This window comes from Eriocheir sinensis, chromosome 39 (assembly GCF_024679095.1).
Source record: "Eriocheir sinensis breed Jianghai 21 chromosome 39, ASM2467909v1, whole genome shotgun sequence".
NCBI classification, from domain to species: domain Eukaryota; kingdom Metazoa; phylum Arthropoda; class Malacostraca; order Decapoda; family Varunidae; genus Eriocheir; species Eriocheir sinensis.
Window position 1 is genome coordinate 11,733,246 of NC_066547.1, and position 17,429 is coordinate 11,750,674.

At 42.4% G+C, this 17,429-nt stretch overlaps 1 protein-coding gene across 2 annotated transcripts in view; it reads right to left on the reverse strand.

The window, feature by feature from the left end:
• Window positions 1-17,429, reverse strand: part of LOC127008997 (E3 ubiquitin-protein ligase Ubr3-like) — a 144,613-nt gene that overhangs the window by 3,306 nt on the left and 123,878 nt on the right. For both annotated transcript variants that reach the window (XM_050881569.1, XM_050881568.1), the window contains exons 11-30: window positions 16,874-17,053; window positions 16,176-16,402; window positions 15,573-15,728; window positions 15,141-15,322; window positions 14,875-15,008; window positions 14,152-14,297; window positions 13,816-13,982; window positions 13,282-13,526; window positions 9,990-10,163; window positions 9,505-9,783; window positions 8,864-9,159; window positions 8,157-8,693; window positions 7,232-7,384; window positions 4,927-5,075; window positions 4,639-4,798; window positions 4,077-4,305; window positions 3,284-3,529; window positions 2,302-2,540; window positions 2,005-2,170; window positions 65-276 (exon numbers count right to left, since the gene is read on the reverse strand). In XM_050881569.1, the coding sequence (XP_050737526.1) occupies window positions 65-276; window positions 2,005-2,170; window positions 2,302-2,540; window positions 3,284-3,529; window positions 4,077-4,305; window positions 4,639-4,798; window positions 4,927-5,075; window positions 7,232-7,384; window positions 8,157-8,693; window positions 8,864-9,159; window positions 9,505-9,783; window positions 9,990-10,163; window positions 13,282-13,526; window positions 13,816-13,982; window positions 14,152-14,297; window positions 14,875-15,008; window positions 15,141-15,322; window positions 15,573-15,728; window positions 16,176-16,402; window positions 16,874-17,053 (4,277 nt within the window). The remainder of the gene's footprint in view (window positions 1-64; window positions 277-2,004; window positions 2,171-2,301; window positions 2,541-3,283; window positions 3,530-4,076; window positions 4,306-4,638; window positions 4,799-4,926; window positions 5,076-7,231; window positions 7,385-8,156; window positions 8,694-8,863; window positions 9,160-9,504; window positions 9,784-9,989; window positions 10,164-13,281; window positions 13,527-13,815; window positions 13,983-14,151; window positions 14,298-14,874; window positions 15,009-15,140; window positions 15,323-15,572; window positions 15,729-16,175; window positions 16,403-16,873; window positions 17,054-17,429) is intronic.

The following is a 17,429-nucleotide window of genomic DNA, read 5'->3' on the forward strand; positions in this document are numbered from 1 at the left end:
ATCACCATGAAAAAATGAAGAATAAACCAGTGTAAATGCCATAGAGCCACAATTTTCAACTCACCTGAAAGATAGCGTCATAAGAATGTGGTAGACGGAGGAGGCGAGGCTGGGCAAAGGTGACAGTGGTGAGGAGTGTGGATGCTGCCACTTGTGCCTGAGATGCGAAGCCAGCCACTTCACTGCACCAAACCCGAGCACCTCCAGCCAAGTCCCCAAGCCAGGTCTCTACTGGGCTGGACACCTCTCGAGCATGATGAGTGCCACACATGTTCCCTGATCGAGACAGTCCTTTTAACAATTTTTTAACCCTGAACCTTTGTCTTAACCAGTATTTCATATTTCATCTTCCAATAATTTTCCAAAAATTATCAAGTATAACATGGTTGAATAGCCTACCCTGGCTACAGGATACAGGTTGGCCACCTAGTATTTTGTTTATCCTTAGATATAAGGAAACAAAGCACAAATGCTTTGTTTCATAGCTAATAGTTGAAGACTTTGACCAATTTTCTCATTGATTTTAGTAATAAAACCCTCTAGTCAAACAAACACCATTTTAGCTATGATCTGCAGTAACTCGCAGCATAATCCTTCTCTTATGTTATCTAACATGAAACCAAACTACATAAAGGAAAATGCTGAGATGGTTTGACCCGGCCATACTCAGAACAACTTTGGTTCAAATGAGTCAATCAGAGACTACATTTTCAAGTTTTTCTGTATGACTATTTAATGATCATTTGTGGGTCTGAATGATCACCCTGTACCAGCTACCACTGACAGTGCCTGTTTGTTTAGGTTCAACAGATTAACCCTTTCCATACGTGACGCAGACGTCGGCGTCACAGTATGGAAAGGGTCAAGAGGAAATGGAAGAGGATTAATCCTCTTCTAAACCTTTCAATCCTCCTCTAAATTCCTCTTAATCCTCTTCCACTTCCTCTTAAAGAGGTTTAGAAGAGAATTAAGAAGAAATGGAAGAAGATTAAGAGGTTTAGAAGAGGACTAATGGTGATGACGTCGGACGCCCTTCGGACGCCGACGTCGGCGTTGCTGGATTGAAGGGGTTAATAACTACTTGCATTTATGTTCCAACGTATATACCCATTTCATATTTTTATCACATAATTTTCATAGAAAGAACCATTCATTAGTTAATGATTTGCATGGTATGATATACTTAAGCACCTGAAGTTGAAAAAGGAAATGGCAGAACTTCATGGTGAAGATCAAACAGGTAAGTGAGATTTCAATGACTACATATTTGTAAGAAGTTTGTGTAACACAGTACAATTTATATGACTTATAGCTGTTGAATAAAGCTATTTATGATATTTTATGCTGCTCTATGCATATATGGCTCATCCTTTCATGAGGAGTGGCTGAATCACCCATGGGAAGACCACGAATGTTTAGAGTGGTGCTGAGAGAAAATTCCTCTGGGGTCGCCTTTGTGCATTTGGAGAAAATCTACAAAAATGAGGGGACTTGTATCTCACACCCACAAGGGTTGGATATGCTGCCATGCTGTAGGACAACCCATGACATTTGAGGCAAACATTCAAAATAGTGGCGCACAAGAACCTGTTAAATAAACAATGGCCGGCCAAGTGGACCGTTTCAGGTTTGATTAAATAACTGTTGGCTGTTGTTTAAGGGTCAAAGTGAGATGCTTCCCAAAGAAACTCAAGCTAAATTGATTTTGTGAGTGGTGTTATTTCAATGAAATTGTTTGGTACCAGACAGAAATAACTATGCACTTGTTGGCATACATAAACATGGAAAGGATTAAACAAGGGCCACACATGGATAAGAAAATGTGGGAATGATAAAGCAGGGAATTAGAGTCACTGCTGCTACCTTGTCCACATGCACACATACTAACACATAATGTGCTCAGTAATGCCCAGCTGCACTGTCTCCATGTCCTTTGAAACCTTCAGAGTCTCTTCCTAACTATTTCTTTGGCAATTAATAATGAGATACTTTGTCATATCTTACCCATTATGGCAGAGTTGACAACTGAGCAGGTGTCCCACACCCCTAGATACTGCTCCAAGGCACCACACTCAGCTATGGGGTCTGCAATGACTGGTGAACTCTCCTCCATTAGGTGTGCCTTGAGCAAGGCTGCTATCCTCAAAAAAGTGAGGCAATTCTCTCTGACCTGAAATATGGAAGCTGATGAGTGGTTTATAAATGCAATAGTTGGAAACTCTCCATGATAAGGAGAATAGAAGCAGTTATGAATGTTTTCATGTCTGGTGGGCTTGTCTCATGTTAGCAAGTGAGGCGTACCTGGCAGGTGACATCATTTACTGTCCAGGTGTTGTGTTGGTGGTCTGTCAGTGGCACTTGGTCATCACAGAAGAAGGGGCTGTTGCGTAGGGTGTTGTGTGCCAGGGCCAGCAGTGGTGCCAGGGGCCCATTGGCAGTGGCTTGCTCTCGCTGACTTTCATTGAGGGAACGAAGTGCCGAGGCAGCTGCACCCACTACAGCCACACGGTAAACATTGCCAACCACACACTTCAGGTAGGCTGCAAAAGTGAGTGAAATTTATCTTATGTAGTAAGAATCACAGTGGGGATGGAGAGGCAAAAGGATATATGACTATTTTGCCAAATGTTCTTTGGAGAAATAGTTGTTGGGGAAGGTCAGTTTCTGACCTTAACCTCTTATATCATGGGACTAACGATTTAATTATCATTTACAGCATACAGTGGTATAGAGGCATTAATTTTTCAAACTAATTATCTCATGGCCATGTGGTGTCACTTCTGACTTGGTGGGCTCACATAATGATCTATTTACCTTGATTTCATGGAGAAAAAACTTGTATTATTAGCCTACATTCAATTTAACTGAGGACAGAGCTTTTATGAGTGTTTATTAAGCTAGAAATTACTCCATTGTGTAAATCAGACACCATGTATTAATATACACAAACATAAGCCCATACTGTGATTTAACTCTATAATGTCTCTATGGCAAAAAAAAAAAAAAAAAAAAAAAAACTGGCTACCCTTTAGGACCACTGCCCTCGCCTGAGACAGAAAACCAGTCCCTCCAATAAGTTTGTACCTGTGTTGGGCCACTGTTTATGATAGCTTATTAATTAAAAGAAAATGTGTAATTCAAAGAAAATGTGAAAATAACAACTATTTGAGAAATTTTCTCCAAGAAAAAAAAAAAGTCCAAGTGATCCAGTGTTGGTGTTCCATGCAAACTCTTGAAAAGACAGATCCACACATGCCCAGAGGTCATGTTGTTATGAGCCTACCTTGGTCAATCCGTGAGGGCAGGAGGAGGAGGAGCTGCAGGAGAAGAGTGACTGGATCCCTCAGCAGTAGTGGCACCTCCCGCTCCCTTGGTGTGACAGCACCCTCACTGCCGGCTACTGGCTGCTGGCTTATGGAAGCCCAGGTTTGCCGTATCCAATGCAGGCTTCCCCCAACACCTGCTATAGGGGAGTCTCCACCACCACTCAGGATCTTGGAATGGAAGCCAAGAACGTGGAGCAGTGGCACTGAGGGAGGAAATGTGTGTGTCAGTATCAGTGTGGAAACTAATTTAAACATGTGATGGTAAAGTGCTATGGATGTATAATATAATTACAACCACCAATAATAGACAATAACTACAATATCAACTACATTCCAGTAATCCACATTTAAGACTACTTATGTGTGACTGGGAGGGGAAAAACAAATGATTATATTGCCAGGGGGGAAGCTGACTTTAATAGTATACAGTCATAAACAGTAAAGGAAGTGATAAATATATAAGAAGGTCTGACTTTTCTAACAAACTGAATAGTGGATGAAAGATTTTACCTAGTTTATATGCACATACACACTGATCACCGGAACAGCCAGGACAAACAGTTGTTCAATAAACTAACTGAGGATAAGCATTGCTTATTTTCTGTATATATCAGAACTAGGTAAGCACATACACAAAATCAGGAGGTAGGGAGACAGGACAACACATGCTTATTTCAAAACCTATATACTATAACTAGGTAAACACACACACACACACACACACACAGCAGCAGCAGCAGCAACACATACTTAAACAGGAGCGCTTGACATCCATCTTGGGGTCGTGGGTGTGACAGACAAGAGTGCCACCACGCTGGACCAGCTCCACCTCCAGGTTGGTGCGCAGGATGGACGACACAAACATGACGAGTGAAGGCGTGGACGGGTTGGAGGAAACACTACGGTACTTAGGGTAGGTGGCCACAGTCATGTCCTCCATCATGCGGGCCATCGCATTAGTCAGGGAACTACTGAATGTCTGTGCCAGAGAAAGACACAAATGAAAACTCTAGTAAAGCTTAATAAAAGGACATGCCTATTATCATAGAAGCAAAGAATGACTAGGAATGTCACATTGGCAAGGGAAAACACTGTTGAAAGGACTCCTAAACTGTAAGCAAATCTATGACTTCTTTTTAGAACTAGAAATATTAAAATAAATAAATAAATAAATAAATAAAAAAAATTAAAAAATACACCTGGCTAAAGGTTATGTACATTTTATCGTAATGTTGAAGAAAAACAGGACATTCAAACAACATAGCAGAAAAATTGATCAAAAATATATCGGAAAATGCTTTTAAAGGCTCACCGGAACTGTTAAGTCGTGCAACAGCCGGTCAATTTCTTCTACTAAACTAGTATCACAGGTGGCGGGATGCTTCACTAGGGCTGACAGATCACCAATTTCCGGGGAGATGGGCAGCACAGAGTTCCCAAGTTGTCGGCAAAGAGGGCACCCATATTCACCCCTGAAAATCATGAGATATTGGTTTGAGGAAATATCTGTAACTACCATATAAGATGACAAGCTATAATTCTATTCTCTCTCTCTTTCCCTCCTCTCTGCTCTCTCTCTCTCTCTCTCTCTCAAACCTACTTCTCCACATTGAGGGGGTTGTTGGGGCGGTCTTGGGAGCGGAGGGAGAGGAGGTAGGATTGGTGGCAGTCCAGGTGGAGGTGGTGGCCACAGGTCTGGACATGCACTCCTCCTTCCCACCCAATGTTCATGGACACCAACCAGGAGTTCTGAAAAGTGATTAGTGAAAAGGGATGATCAAATTTAGGAATGGGATTTTTTTCTTTGTATACTTGCTACAGTTTGAAATTTGATCTCTAATTTACCCAATTTCCTGTGTTTCGGGCATGGAGTCAAAATGGTTTCATCAGGTTCAGGTTGAAAACATGATGCAAGGAATAGATGCAAAACATTAGTTAGTGAAATGTGCATCACTGCTGTCCAGACTTTAATAAACCCTACCAACTCTTGAAAACATTCTTATGCTTACTTGACTACAAAAATTTACAAGTGATTGATATTATTGTTGTCTTTACACTTCATCAACTGGTTGAAGGTCTTAAAGGCAGCACATGTGAGGTAATTACACAGTCACTCTAAGCCTTTTTTTCCCTTTCTTTTGCAATGACTTTTACCTTAAACTGTGCGCTCCTCCTATTGCCACTTAACCCGTACAGCCCCGCTGACGGCTATAGCCGACACCGCATTTGTACATCGAGGGCCCGCTGCTGTCTATATCAGATACTAAATTCCTCACTTCGCCACGGCCAAACCATTCACTTTATGAACTTCGGGTCTTTTGCATATTCAAGAGAAGGGATTGGTGAGTCTATTGCTGTAAAGTTCTATCTGATGGGTACATGTGTAGCTGCACAATTAGGAAGTAAAATGAACAATTTTGGGCAAAAATGAGAAATAGCAACTCATCCACTCTTCTCAGGCGCTGCAGTGACAGAACCTTGTCAGTAGTCAGGAATGTTTATGTCATGACTGACAGCTGCCGCTCCACTTTTTCTGCCCAAGAGGCTCTGAATATGCTTTTGAGTTCAGTGAGTCTGAGTCATCTGGGGATGAGTATGAGCCAACTCAGGATGAACTGGCTGAGGTTGAAACCCCCATCATACCCATGGTGATGAGGGCAGCCACACATGGTGATACCAGTGGCTTTGTGGAATTACCGTCGTCACGCTGCGCTACAGAAGAGGGTATGGTGTCCACTGACGATGAGTCAATGGAGGAGGAAATAGCCAAAATGCGACCTGCCCTTCTGTGTAGCCCCTTGTTTTGAGGTGTACCACACCCAAGTGCAGTTCTAAATGAGCGAAAAAGGATGCTAACTAGGCTATATCAAGTGACAGTAGGATCGACAGACACAACAATAAAAGTGAATGTATGGTATAAATTTACACACACAAATAATATATATTTAGCTACATTAATTTTACACAGTTGTGCATGTACATAGTCAAAGAGACAATCATACTGCTTACAAACATCACTAAAGCAAGAACTATATAGCGTCAGAGTGGCGCGCAAGATGAGGGAGGTTGGCGGCAGGGCGGGAGGCACCGTAGCGCACTCCATAACCATCCCGCACAGAGGCAAAAATAAGCCGATATGAGTGTTATTATACCTTTTCCCCTAAGTTTTAGATCATTTCCAATTGATTTATGCAATAAAAAAAAAAATTGATAGTGGTTTGGGATTGAGGTGAAAAAAAGCTCAAAATAGCGCAGGCTGTACGGGTAAATTAGCGAGCAGTTGTTGTTAGGCTCATCGTCTAGTGTGGAGATTAGTAAGGTATGAAACTTTGGTCAGGTAAATAACATTGGCAAGGTGTTACCAATATCAGATCACTGGCCAGAGTGAAGAGTGATAAGGGACATATGGTTACTGAAGCAGCAGTTTCCTCTAACTCAAGATTTGAGGGTCGTCTTATAAAGTAAACCTATAAGCTCACATTTTGAGTGAAATTTTTATTAGTCATCTTATCCCCTGATAATTACGGTAAATATTCACAGAATTTCTGAGGGCACCTTAACCCGGTAGCAGCGACGGGCCAAATTTGTGGCTTTACCGTGTAGCAGCGATGGGCCAAATTTGTGCCATGATATAGACCCCCCAAAATAAATGATACATACTGATCACAAATGCTTTGATTTATATTATGAAATGATTTGTGTGAGTGATGATTTTTTTCTTTTTTCTCGCTTGGAGGGACCATGAAAGAAACATGATCCCCGCTGCTACCAGGTTAAATAATTACTCCAAAGTTTTCCTAATCTATCAGGAAAAAAAATAGGATATGATTTTCTCCCCCCCCCATTAACCTTAGAACACTGGTAAAATATCATAAAGTACTGCAGCGGAGAAGTGTGAGACTTACATAGTCAAAATGTCTGTTGAGAGTGTCGGCGCGCTCCTCCATGTACTGGGCAAGGGTGTACCGCCGCTGCCTAAGTCTTGCCTTCTCAGCGTCACTAGTAGGGACACTCAGGGGCTTCTGGGATGAGGTTCGGTGACCCAACACACTGGTGGCCTGTGTGAAAGTGGTTGAGTCATTATAAATCATAATCATTTGAGGAGTGCTTGTGGTGTGAGTAGAATGGATGGAATGAGTAATGAAAGTGTGTACGAGCATTTTGGAATGTGTCACGGGGGTGAAGGGAAGAAGTGTGGAGTGGTGGAAGAAGTGAAGCTACAGACTTTAAAGTGGTTTGGCCACATGGAGTGAATGGAGGAGAGTAAGATGACCAGAAGGGTGTATGTGAGTGAGATAGAGGGAGGGAATGCTATAGGACGACCTCCAGTGAAATGAATGGATAGGGTGCAAGAGTATGTTAGGGAGAGGGGGGAAAGATCTTTGAGAAACTTTGAGCAGGCAAGAAGGGAGTGTCTGGATGGAGAAAGTTGAAAGCTCTTCTCCCGTGGCCATCCCCTGGTGGGAGCTCCTAGGAGCAGGTGTCGATGAAATGATGATGATCATCATCATCAAGATTACAGATAATTACTGACAGATTAATTACACTAAGTAAAATCTTTGAAAATACTTTTGGTCTATTTCTCAACTTATCCCTCACCTTTCATTTCTGTCTCCCCACTTTGTCCTACTCTGTTTATGCCCACCCTTCCCTCTCTTAACTATTCCACTTTTTATTATATTTCATTACAGTCCCCAACACTTTTGCCCTCCCGCTGTTTGTGCTTCCTTTTCCAGCCTGTCTGCCTCCTGTCATCAATGCTTTGTCCCAAGCATGTCTTCCTTCCTGCTTTTTCCTTCCCTTCCTCTCTGTTGCACCACAATCACTCACCTGCAGCAGCACCACCAGCCCCACCGGCCGCTCGGGAGTGGAAGGGATGGACTGGTTGCAGATTACACAGTCATACTCTTTGTGTCGCTCCACCTGTTCCTCCTCCACCTCCATTGCATCGGCTCCTCCTGCCTCAAACTCTGCTGCGTCTGTCCGGTTCTGCTCCATGAACTGGCGCTGGCGGTTGGCAAACTCTGCCATGACTCTCTTTTGTCGCTCTCTTGCTCTCTTTCTCTTTTCCTCCCTCGCTCGAGCCTCCTCCTCAGAAGAGGCGGAAGACTCTTCCTCTTTCTGACTGTAGAGGTAGGAGATGGTGTCCAGGATGCCTTTCCTGACTGAGGCATCATAGCGACCAAGTTTGTTAAGCAATTTGGCTATGAAGAATGGCCCATCACCTATCCGGGAGTCAGTGGTGTCAGAGAAGTTTGGACGGTAGGAGTTGGGTTTCCCCGAGAGCTTAGAGTGCAGCTTGATGAGCAGTGAGATGATTGACTCCTCAACAGACACATACTCATCACCTGAGTCTATCTGTGGGTACTGAAAGAGAAGATTAGCAAGTCTCATTATAGACATCAGCTAAAAGGCACCAGTTTAATACTTCATATATGTATAAAGAAACTATTTTTTTTCTAGAACTGTAAAAATATCATCATATTGAACCTAAATTCAGAGGGTATTTGATCACCGTTTCCTAGAGATCTACTCACTGAAGAGAAATGCGAGATGTCTGGCACTGGTGGAGTGCCCTGGAGGGAGGGTGGAGAGCCATCAGCAGGTGGAGGAAGGGCCTTGGGGGGACCGGCAGGCCGCCGTGACCGTTGGTGGAAGTGGTGCTGCAGCATGAAGCAGCGTCCATGATGGCCTCGGCTACTGCAAGCTGGGGCCCCTCTGCCACTACTGCCACGACCACCACTCTCACTACCTATCCGGCCAACCTCATTGCCTGCCAACAAACTGGGGTACTGAAGAGGTGCTGGCAATGAGGCCTGAGCTGCAGACCCATCTGTAATGGTTAGAGACAGTGTCCCAACATTATCTAACACTGTCCACACATCCTTTCATATATCCATTCATCAATACATCTAATAATATTTCTACTATCTGAAGAAATATGATTTCTTATATTTGAACATCTCCAACAGAATCAATGTAATAAAATTATTTCTTGTTATTTTTTTCCAGGTGTAGTAAACACCTCATACTCTTCCCACCTTCTCTGTAGTCTTATGTTGTCTTGCCTTTCATATTTACTTTTTAAATTGATTTTTAAATACAAAAAATATTAAAGATCAACAAAGCAGCTTCACAGTGGCCACCAGATGCTGCTTGTATGAGGTCAAAGACTAACCTGGAGTACCACTCTGGGTAGCTGGCACCAGCATGTTGGTAGAGGAGGAGGTGGGGGAAGTAGGGGGCAGGGCAAGGGGGGAGGTGTGGTCTTGTGTTGGGGTGTCAGGTGTGGTGGGCAGCTCAACCCCTGATGGCACTACTGCTGTGGCACCTTGACGATAAATGACTAGTTCAGAACCAGCTGGCAGCGGGCGGGGACGAGGTGCTCCCCTCAGGGCCAGCCGGGGCTCCCCTCCCTCCAGCTCATCCATCTCCAGATCGGAGCCATCAAGCTCACCTGTGGCCCAGGTGGTAAGGTCAGAATACAAGGTGGTGAACTTAATGGAACTATGCAAAAGTTGTAAATTTTCAGGCTAATTACTGCCAAGACTGAATAAACTGTTTATTGTTATTATTATTATTGTTACAACACACATTCATGCAAATGAAGATGATAAATGCTCAAGCAATCAAGGCCAATTTATTGTGTCACTCATGACTCACCATCCGAACAGGAGCTGACAGAAGGGGTGGGGTTGAGGTGGACTCTGGACACCACACAGTTCACATTAGTAAAGACGTCGTCAGTTGCAAACCACTTGCAGAACTGTCCATCAGGTTTATCTTCATCTGTCTCTATCATGCTGTCATAGTACTGTGCTGCCATCATTTCACCTCCTGCAGATGATGAAATTTGTCAATTACAGAAGTGCCTGGTGTTTCTGCATGTGCATCTATGGATTAACTAAGAAAGTTGGGACAATTTAGGAAACAAGGAGAAAGTAAACAAGTGTACTGACGTGAGTGTATTCTAACTGAAGAAGCCTTAAACAAAACTAGTTGGGAATACATTCACCCCAACACACCTATTTCCTTTCTCCTTCTCCAGAAAAGCTTAAAAATAGGTTGCTAGGATTTAAAGGTAGGTTTCAGATTCGAAAATGACAAACACTGGTGAAAGAGATGCTGAAAATTGGTGGCTGACAGGCTGGCATGTTGACAATACCAGCCTCACAGCAAAGCAATATTCATCCTTCAACATCTTGGGGTGTACTTGTACTGAGACTTTTATTCAGTAAGTATTATGTGTGATGGATGTGGTGGGAAAATGGGGGATACCTGGGAAGAATGAAAATGGAGAGTGCCTGGTGGATGTCTGTGCTGAGAGGGGACTGTTCCTAGCGAACACCTTCTTTCAGCACAAGAATATCCACCGATACACATGGAGGAAGGGAGAGGAAAATGAGCAGAAAGGATTGATTGATTATGTGGCAGTAGATGAAAGGCTTAGAAAAGAAATTTGTGACGCAAAGGTAGTAAGAGGAATGTTCGATGGATCAGACCATCTTGCAGTGCTGGCAAAGTTAAAGATGAAAGAAAAGTGGGTGCTTCAAAAGAAAGGAGAAATAAAAAAGGAAATACTGAAGATAGAAAAGTTACAGGAAAAAGAAATAAAAGACAAGTATCACCGTGAAATGGCAGAGGCCTTAAGTGAAAAATGGGAAAGTAAAAGATAATACAAATATTGAAAAAGTTTTTGGAACATTTAAAGAAATAATGGTAACTACAACAAAAAAAGTGTTAGGGATGAAAGTGGTGAGAGATGGAAAAAGAAAAGGAAATTCATGGTGGACAGAAGAGATAAGGAGGATACTAAAAGAGAAAAGGGAACTTTTTAAGAAAACTCAAGAAAGAAATGTGTCTGAACAAGTAAAAAGGGAAAGGAAAAAGAAATACAGAGAATGCAAAATGAAATTAAAACAAGCAATAAAAGAAAGTAAGAAGAGAGTTGATGAAGACTTTGGTAAAAGACTAAGTGAAAAATATAAAGGGAACAGGAAATCATATTGGAAAGAAGTAAAAAACGAAAGAAATGCAGAAAATATCTCCTCAAGTAAAATAAATGAAGTTATGGATGAGAATGGAAAGATGTTCAAAGACGGGGAAGCTGTGAAGGAGAGATGGAGAGAATATTTCAAAAACTTAATGAATTTTGAGGGTGGACGTCCAGCAGCTGCAACAGCAGCAGTTTTGAGTAGAGGTAGAGGAGGAGTATATAAAGAAAGAAGTATAACACATGAAGAAGTAAATCAGGCAATAAAAAGATTAAAAAATGGAAAGGCAGCAGAAATTGATGGAATCACAGCAGAAATGTTGAAGTGTGGAGGAGATGAAGTCGTGAAATGGATGGTCAAGATATGTGAAGTAGCATGGGAGGGGGAGGTGGTGCCAGCAGACTGGACGAAAGCCATCATTGTCCCAGTTTACAAGGGGAAGGGCAGGAGAGGGTAATGTGGGAGCTATAGAGGTATAAGTCTCCTGAGTATACCCGGAAAGGTATATGGAAAAATCATAATAGAGAGGGTGCAAAGACTTACAGAAGAGAAAATCAGTGAAGAGCAAGAAGGCTTCAGGAAGGGAAGGGGATGTGTGGATCAGATATTTGCCTTCAGGATGGTAGTATCGATTGGATTGCATTGTGGGATGTTTTAAAGATTTATGGTATGGGAGGAAAACTGCTTAGTGCAATAGAGTCTTTCTATAAGGATGCATCTGCATGTGTCAAAATTACTGGAGAAACAAGTGAACATTTTGAGATAAAAGTGGGCTTAAGACAAGGGTGTGTCATGTCACCATGGTTATTCAATATTTATATGGATGGTGTCATTAGAGAAATGAAGGGCAAAGTTGGAGAAGTTGGAGTAAGACTGTTCGATGAGGGAAGAAAGTGGGTACTGAGTTCGATACTGTTTGCTGATGACATGGTGCTCATTGCAGAAAATGAAAGTGACCTACAAAATTTGGTCAGTGTTTTTGATAGTGTCTGTAATAGGAGAAAGCTGAAAGTAAATGTCAACAAAAGTAAAGTGATGGTTTGTGAGTGAAGTAGAAGTGAGGTTGTAGATTTTTTATGCCCATATAGAGTGGGAATTGAATGTGAAAAAGAATGCAAAATAATTTTGAATGGTGAAGAAATGGAGGAGGTCAATGAGTTTAAGTATCTTGGATCAGTTATGTGTAAGCATGGTAGTATGAGAGAGAGATAAAAGGCATTGCAAGGAAGAAGGGTGGTAGGGTCTTTGGGACAAATCATGAATGGCAGAAGTGTGAGCATGGAAGTAAAGGGGGATTTGAGAAATACAATAATAGTACCAACCCTCACATATGCAAGTGAAACGTGGGCCTGGAATGAAAGTCAGAGGTCTAGAGTGAAGGCAGTGGGAATGAGTCATTTGAGGAGTGCTTGTGGTGTGAGTAGAATGGATGGAATGAGTAATGAAAGTGTGTACAAGCATTTTGGAATGTGTCACAGGGGTGAAGGGAAGAAGTGTGGAGTGGTGGAAGAAGTGAAGCGACAGACCTTAAAGTGGTTTGGCCACATGGAGCGAATGGAGGAGAGTAAGATGACCAGAAGGGTGTATGTGAGTGAGATAGAGGGAGGGAATGCTAGAGGACGACCTCCAGTGAAATGGAGGGATAGGGCGCAAAAGTACGTTGGGGAGAGGGGGGAAAGGTCTTTGAGAAACTTTGAGCAGGCAAGGAGGGAGTGTCTGGATAGAGAAAGTTGGAAGCTCTTCTGCCGTGGCCATCCCCTGATGGGAGCTCCTAGGAGCAGGCGTCGATGAGATGATGATGATGATGATGAGTATTATGGCATAATTGTGCCTGAGAATTCAGTTAACGGTCTCTTGGAAGTAAGAGCAATTTTGGGGACAGGTTGTCTATTCGTGGATTTGCCTTATTCTAGGGGGGAGGAGGAATTGCATCGCCTTCAAATTGCGAGGCTCAACTGTACCTTGTGACCGGTGCTGTGCCTGATACTCAGTGGTCAGCTCCAGCAGGTACACAGTGAGGGCAAGCAGGTGGTCTGTAGTAGACACTTCATTGAGGGCCTTGTACAGCAACATAAAAATCACAGCATGAAAGCTGCGACAAGCGATTATCCTCTGGGGGTCGGTGTATGGGCTAGAAACTGGGCTGGGCAGGCGAAAGGGTGGCCACAAGTCTCCCGAACTGGTGATGTTGCCTGACTGCTTACAGCTGTTGCAGAAAGAAAGTTGCAGTAAAAGCAGGAGACATCACACAATAATAGAAGGTAAACTTTAGAAATACAAGTTACAAAATTAGAAAATTTCGAAGTAACAGTCATAAAAACTTTGGTAATCTCTTTTATTTCAAGGATTAATGCAGTAATAAGGAAAGAATTGATGTATTTTTGTGCATTATTACAAACTATTTCCCAATGGACTAAACCAATCAGAAATGGCAAGCATGACTCTACCAAACATGATAAATGTAAGTTATGGCAAACCCTTCTGTGATGACTTACAATAACTTAAATCTGTCCAGAGAGGCTTGAAAGTCTCGCCTCTGCACTGCTCGTAGGAGGATGTATATGGGGTCGTAGAGGTCTTCCCACACCTCATCTCGGGGGATGTACATGCCTTGCTGCATTGTGCCTGATGCCTCGAAGTTTGGAGCACGGTATGATGACACCTGAGGAAGAAAGAAATGAGAACCACTTCCTAGCTAATTCACTGGCTCACTGAATGTTTAGAGAAGCATAATGAGAGGAATGATCATTTGTGATGAGTAAGCCTAAAACTGAACATAAAAGTTTTCACTGAAAAAGTAGCAAGGCATTGCAGAAGGAAATCTTTCACACCTTGCTCAGCACTGACTCAAAGTCTCTACTCTGCGCAGCACTGCCACACTTCTCTGGCATGCACTCCATCAGCTGTGAGTGTGTCTTGTCTCCCATGCAGAGCAGCGTCACCATCTCTAACTTGGCAAGTTCACTCTCACTCAGACCTGCAAATGTAGTGGTGATTAAAGCACATGTAAGGAAACTATTGGATATAAAATGACATCATTGATAGAAACTTGCATAAATTATCAGTGATGAAGATGACACTGATTAAAAGTCCCTGGAGCACTAGATAATCTCAACTGTACAAAATATGTAGTTCTTACCTATTCCAGACACATATAGATATTGCACTTGTTTAAGAAGTGGTGCAACAGTGGCATTTTAACTAACATTTATAATATTTTTTTTGAGGTTTCCTTTCACAAGCAGAAAATCATAACTCATTTTTTGGGAGAGGGGCTTTGGAGGCTTGCCAAGAGGATTATCAAAGAGTGAACTAGTGGGTGGGCAAAGCATGGTGGTAGATTCTAACCAGTGTTATGATAATAGCCCCAAAGAAATGTCAAAGAATGGGTCTGATGGGTGAATAGTTTTCATCACAGAGTATGTACATTACAATGCCTGTTACCAAAGCCATGTTGACTACTCCCTAAAGATAACTGAATGTCAGAACTGGAGGGTGGACATAACTCTGCTGACCCTCTCATAGTATGCCATGCTTAGGTGATGTCTCCTTACCGATGTTGGTCCGCACAGTCATGAGTGTGGCAAGAAAGGTGAGGCAGGACTCCAAAATGGTCATCTCATGCTCAGAGTCCAGGAAGCTGTTGGATGCCCTCGGAGACACACTTAGGGATTCCAGCACATGAAACCTGGATGGATGGAAGACATGATAACATTGTGATAAACATCTATAAATGATACAAAAAATGATTCTTTCATAACACACTGATTATTGCTGTACTCTATACTACCTAGGAAGCAGGATGAACAAATGACCTCACCTGTCCAGCACAGTGAGGATGAAGTTGTCAGCGGGAAGCTCCCCAGCACAGATCTGGAGCAGGTACAGGTCAGCATCCACCATGGAGTTACAGAAGTGGCACTGGATGTATGTCATGGCCTGCCCCTTGATCTGCAGCCCATTTCTTACCCACATGCCACTTAGGATTTCATAGAAAGCAGCCTGGAAAAAAGGACATCATAATGTTTTATACAAATAAATACCATGTAAGGAGAAATATCACACCTGCTACAAACTGCTCTAGAAAAAAAAAAAAAAAAAAAATGTTATATGTATTCAGAATCTTTATATCAATGGGAACATAAGGATCACATCTATACCCTTGTCATTAAATAATGTTGGTGTTCCCATTTTCACGCACGCACGCATGCACACACATACGCACGCACACACAGAGGTACACTTTACATACCTGCAGCCTGAGTGGGTGCACCATGATGTGATGCAGCAGGTCCTGTGACGGCAGCACTTCACTCAACAGTGCCCCCTGAGCCTTCACTGCCTGGCACATGAACACTGAGTAGTACCTGTGCAGTGGCAAGTGGAAGGACACCTGGTATGGATTGCCCTGTTGAAAGACGGTTGAAATTATTGATTTGCCATTCTGAAGTTTGAGTGACACAACAAAAACTGAATGAGTACAAGTGAAATGCAATGACCCATTCCAAAAATTTTGTGTAAATCTTCAACAAAATAGCTGGGATGGGGAATGATCTGGATAAGAAACCTTGGCATGAACCTATCTAGATTGCTCAATGTGTTCATAAACATCCTCCGATAGACTTATGCATGTGTATGTGATGAATCTTTGTGAAAAATATCTCCAGCACCAGAGGATAGCCTAGGGTACAGAAAGGGTTTTGACACACCATTCTTTCTGATTTCCCAAGAGATTTATTCTTATCAGCTCGTATCTCTTTTGAAACACTAAATGAAAGATCAAATGTTGGCTGCTTTTGTATTTTGAACAAAGGCATACAACAAACAATAATCAGTCACATCATTCACCACTCACCAGATCTGAGTGAGAGAAGCCAACAGCATTGAACCAGGAGCTGAGGGCGTGCAGGCACTCCCGCAGCACTGAAAAGGTGTAGTGCCACGTGTCTGAGTCCCGCAGGTGAGAGACCAGCGCCCACATGGGAGACGCCGATGCCTCCAGCTCTGCACTGAAGGCCGCGTAGTACGTCTGAGGCTCAAACTCTACGTGCTGCGTTAACTCCCTTACATTGACATTCATTCCTGAGGGTTAACAATTCATTATTAAAGTCACTATCATTAGCATCATGTAATCACAATAGTTTCTTCAGCAATTATCATTACGATTGCCACTAAATAAATGTTTAAATGGTAAAGTTTTATTCCACTCATTTGTTAGAAGTTTGTAACTCCAGTCCCCTAAATGCTCACAAGAGGAGCTCGAGATAATCTTCACTTACAATAAAGCCAAAGTATACAGGATGATGATCACAATATCAAGTTACAGAAAGTAACAGAAGTCAGGGTTTGTAAATAGACCTCAAACTGTTGGAAACAATTTAAATTACAGTCAGATATCTCATAACATGATAGATTTTCCCTTGAGACAGGAAAGAATAATAAAAAAAGTGAATAGAGCAACGGCCACTAAAGCGTATTTGACAACAAAAAACATACAAAAAAACACAAAACAGGTTGCATAGAACTAAATGGGAAAAAATCTGTAACACTTACCTTGAAACATTGAGAGGAATGAGAACCACTCCTGGATGAGGCGATGGTCACTCATAAACTTGACAGCGATAGCTTTGTGAGACAGAACGTTGTTGAGGTCTGACACCAGCGGCCAGTAGCAGTGGTCCTTCATGACATGGTTTGCACAGTTGACCACACGATGAGTATTTTGCATCTTGTCTGCAGAAAGAGTAAAGGTATAACTAACAGCAGTTTTGTGGAGTAACTTCTTCACCCTCATCATCATCATCAGCCTGCTGCATTATTTCAGTACAGGACGCAGGTCTTTGCCAAATGTTTCTATTAGTATCTGCCGTGTGCCTCTAGTCACACACGGATACACAAGGATATGTAGAGATTATAAGAGGCCACACAGCCTATGCCAGGCAGCTCCTGACAGTTTCCAGTTTCTATTTAATCAAACAAGCCCTTGAGCCTCCCCTATATCAGTTATTTATTTTCCTTGTGCAATAATCTCTGAAAGGAAAGCTGTTGAGTCTTTATGTTTCTTCTTGAGAAATGCTGCCCCCAAGAGAAACTAATCAAAGGTTTTACA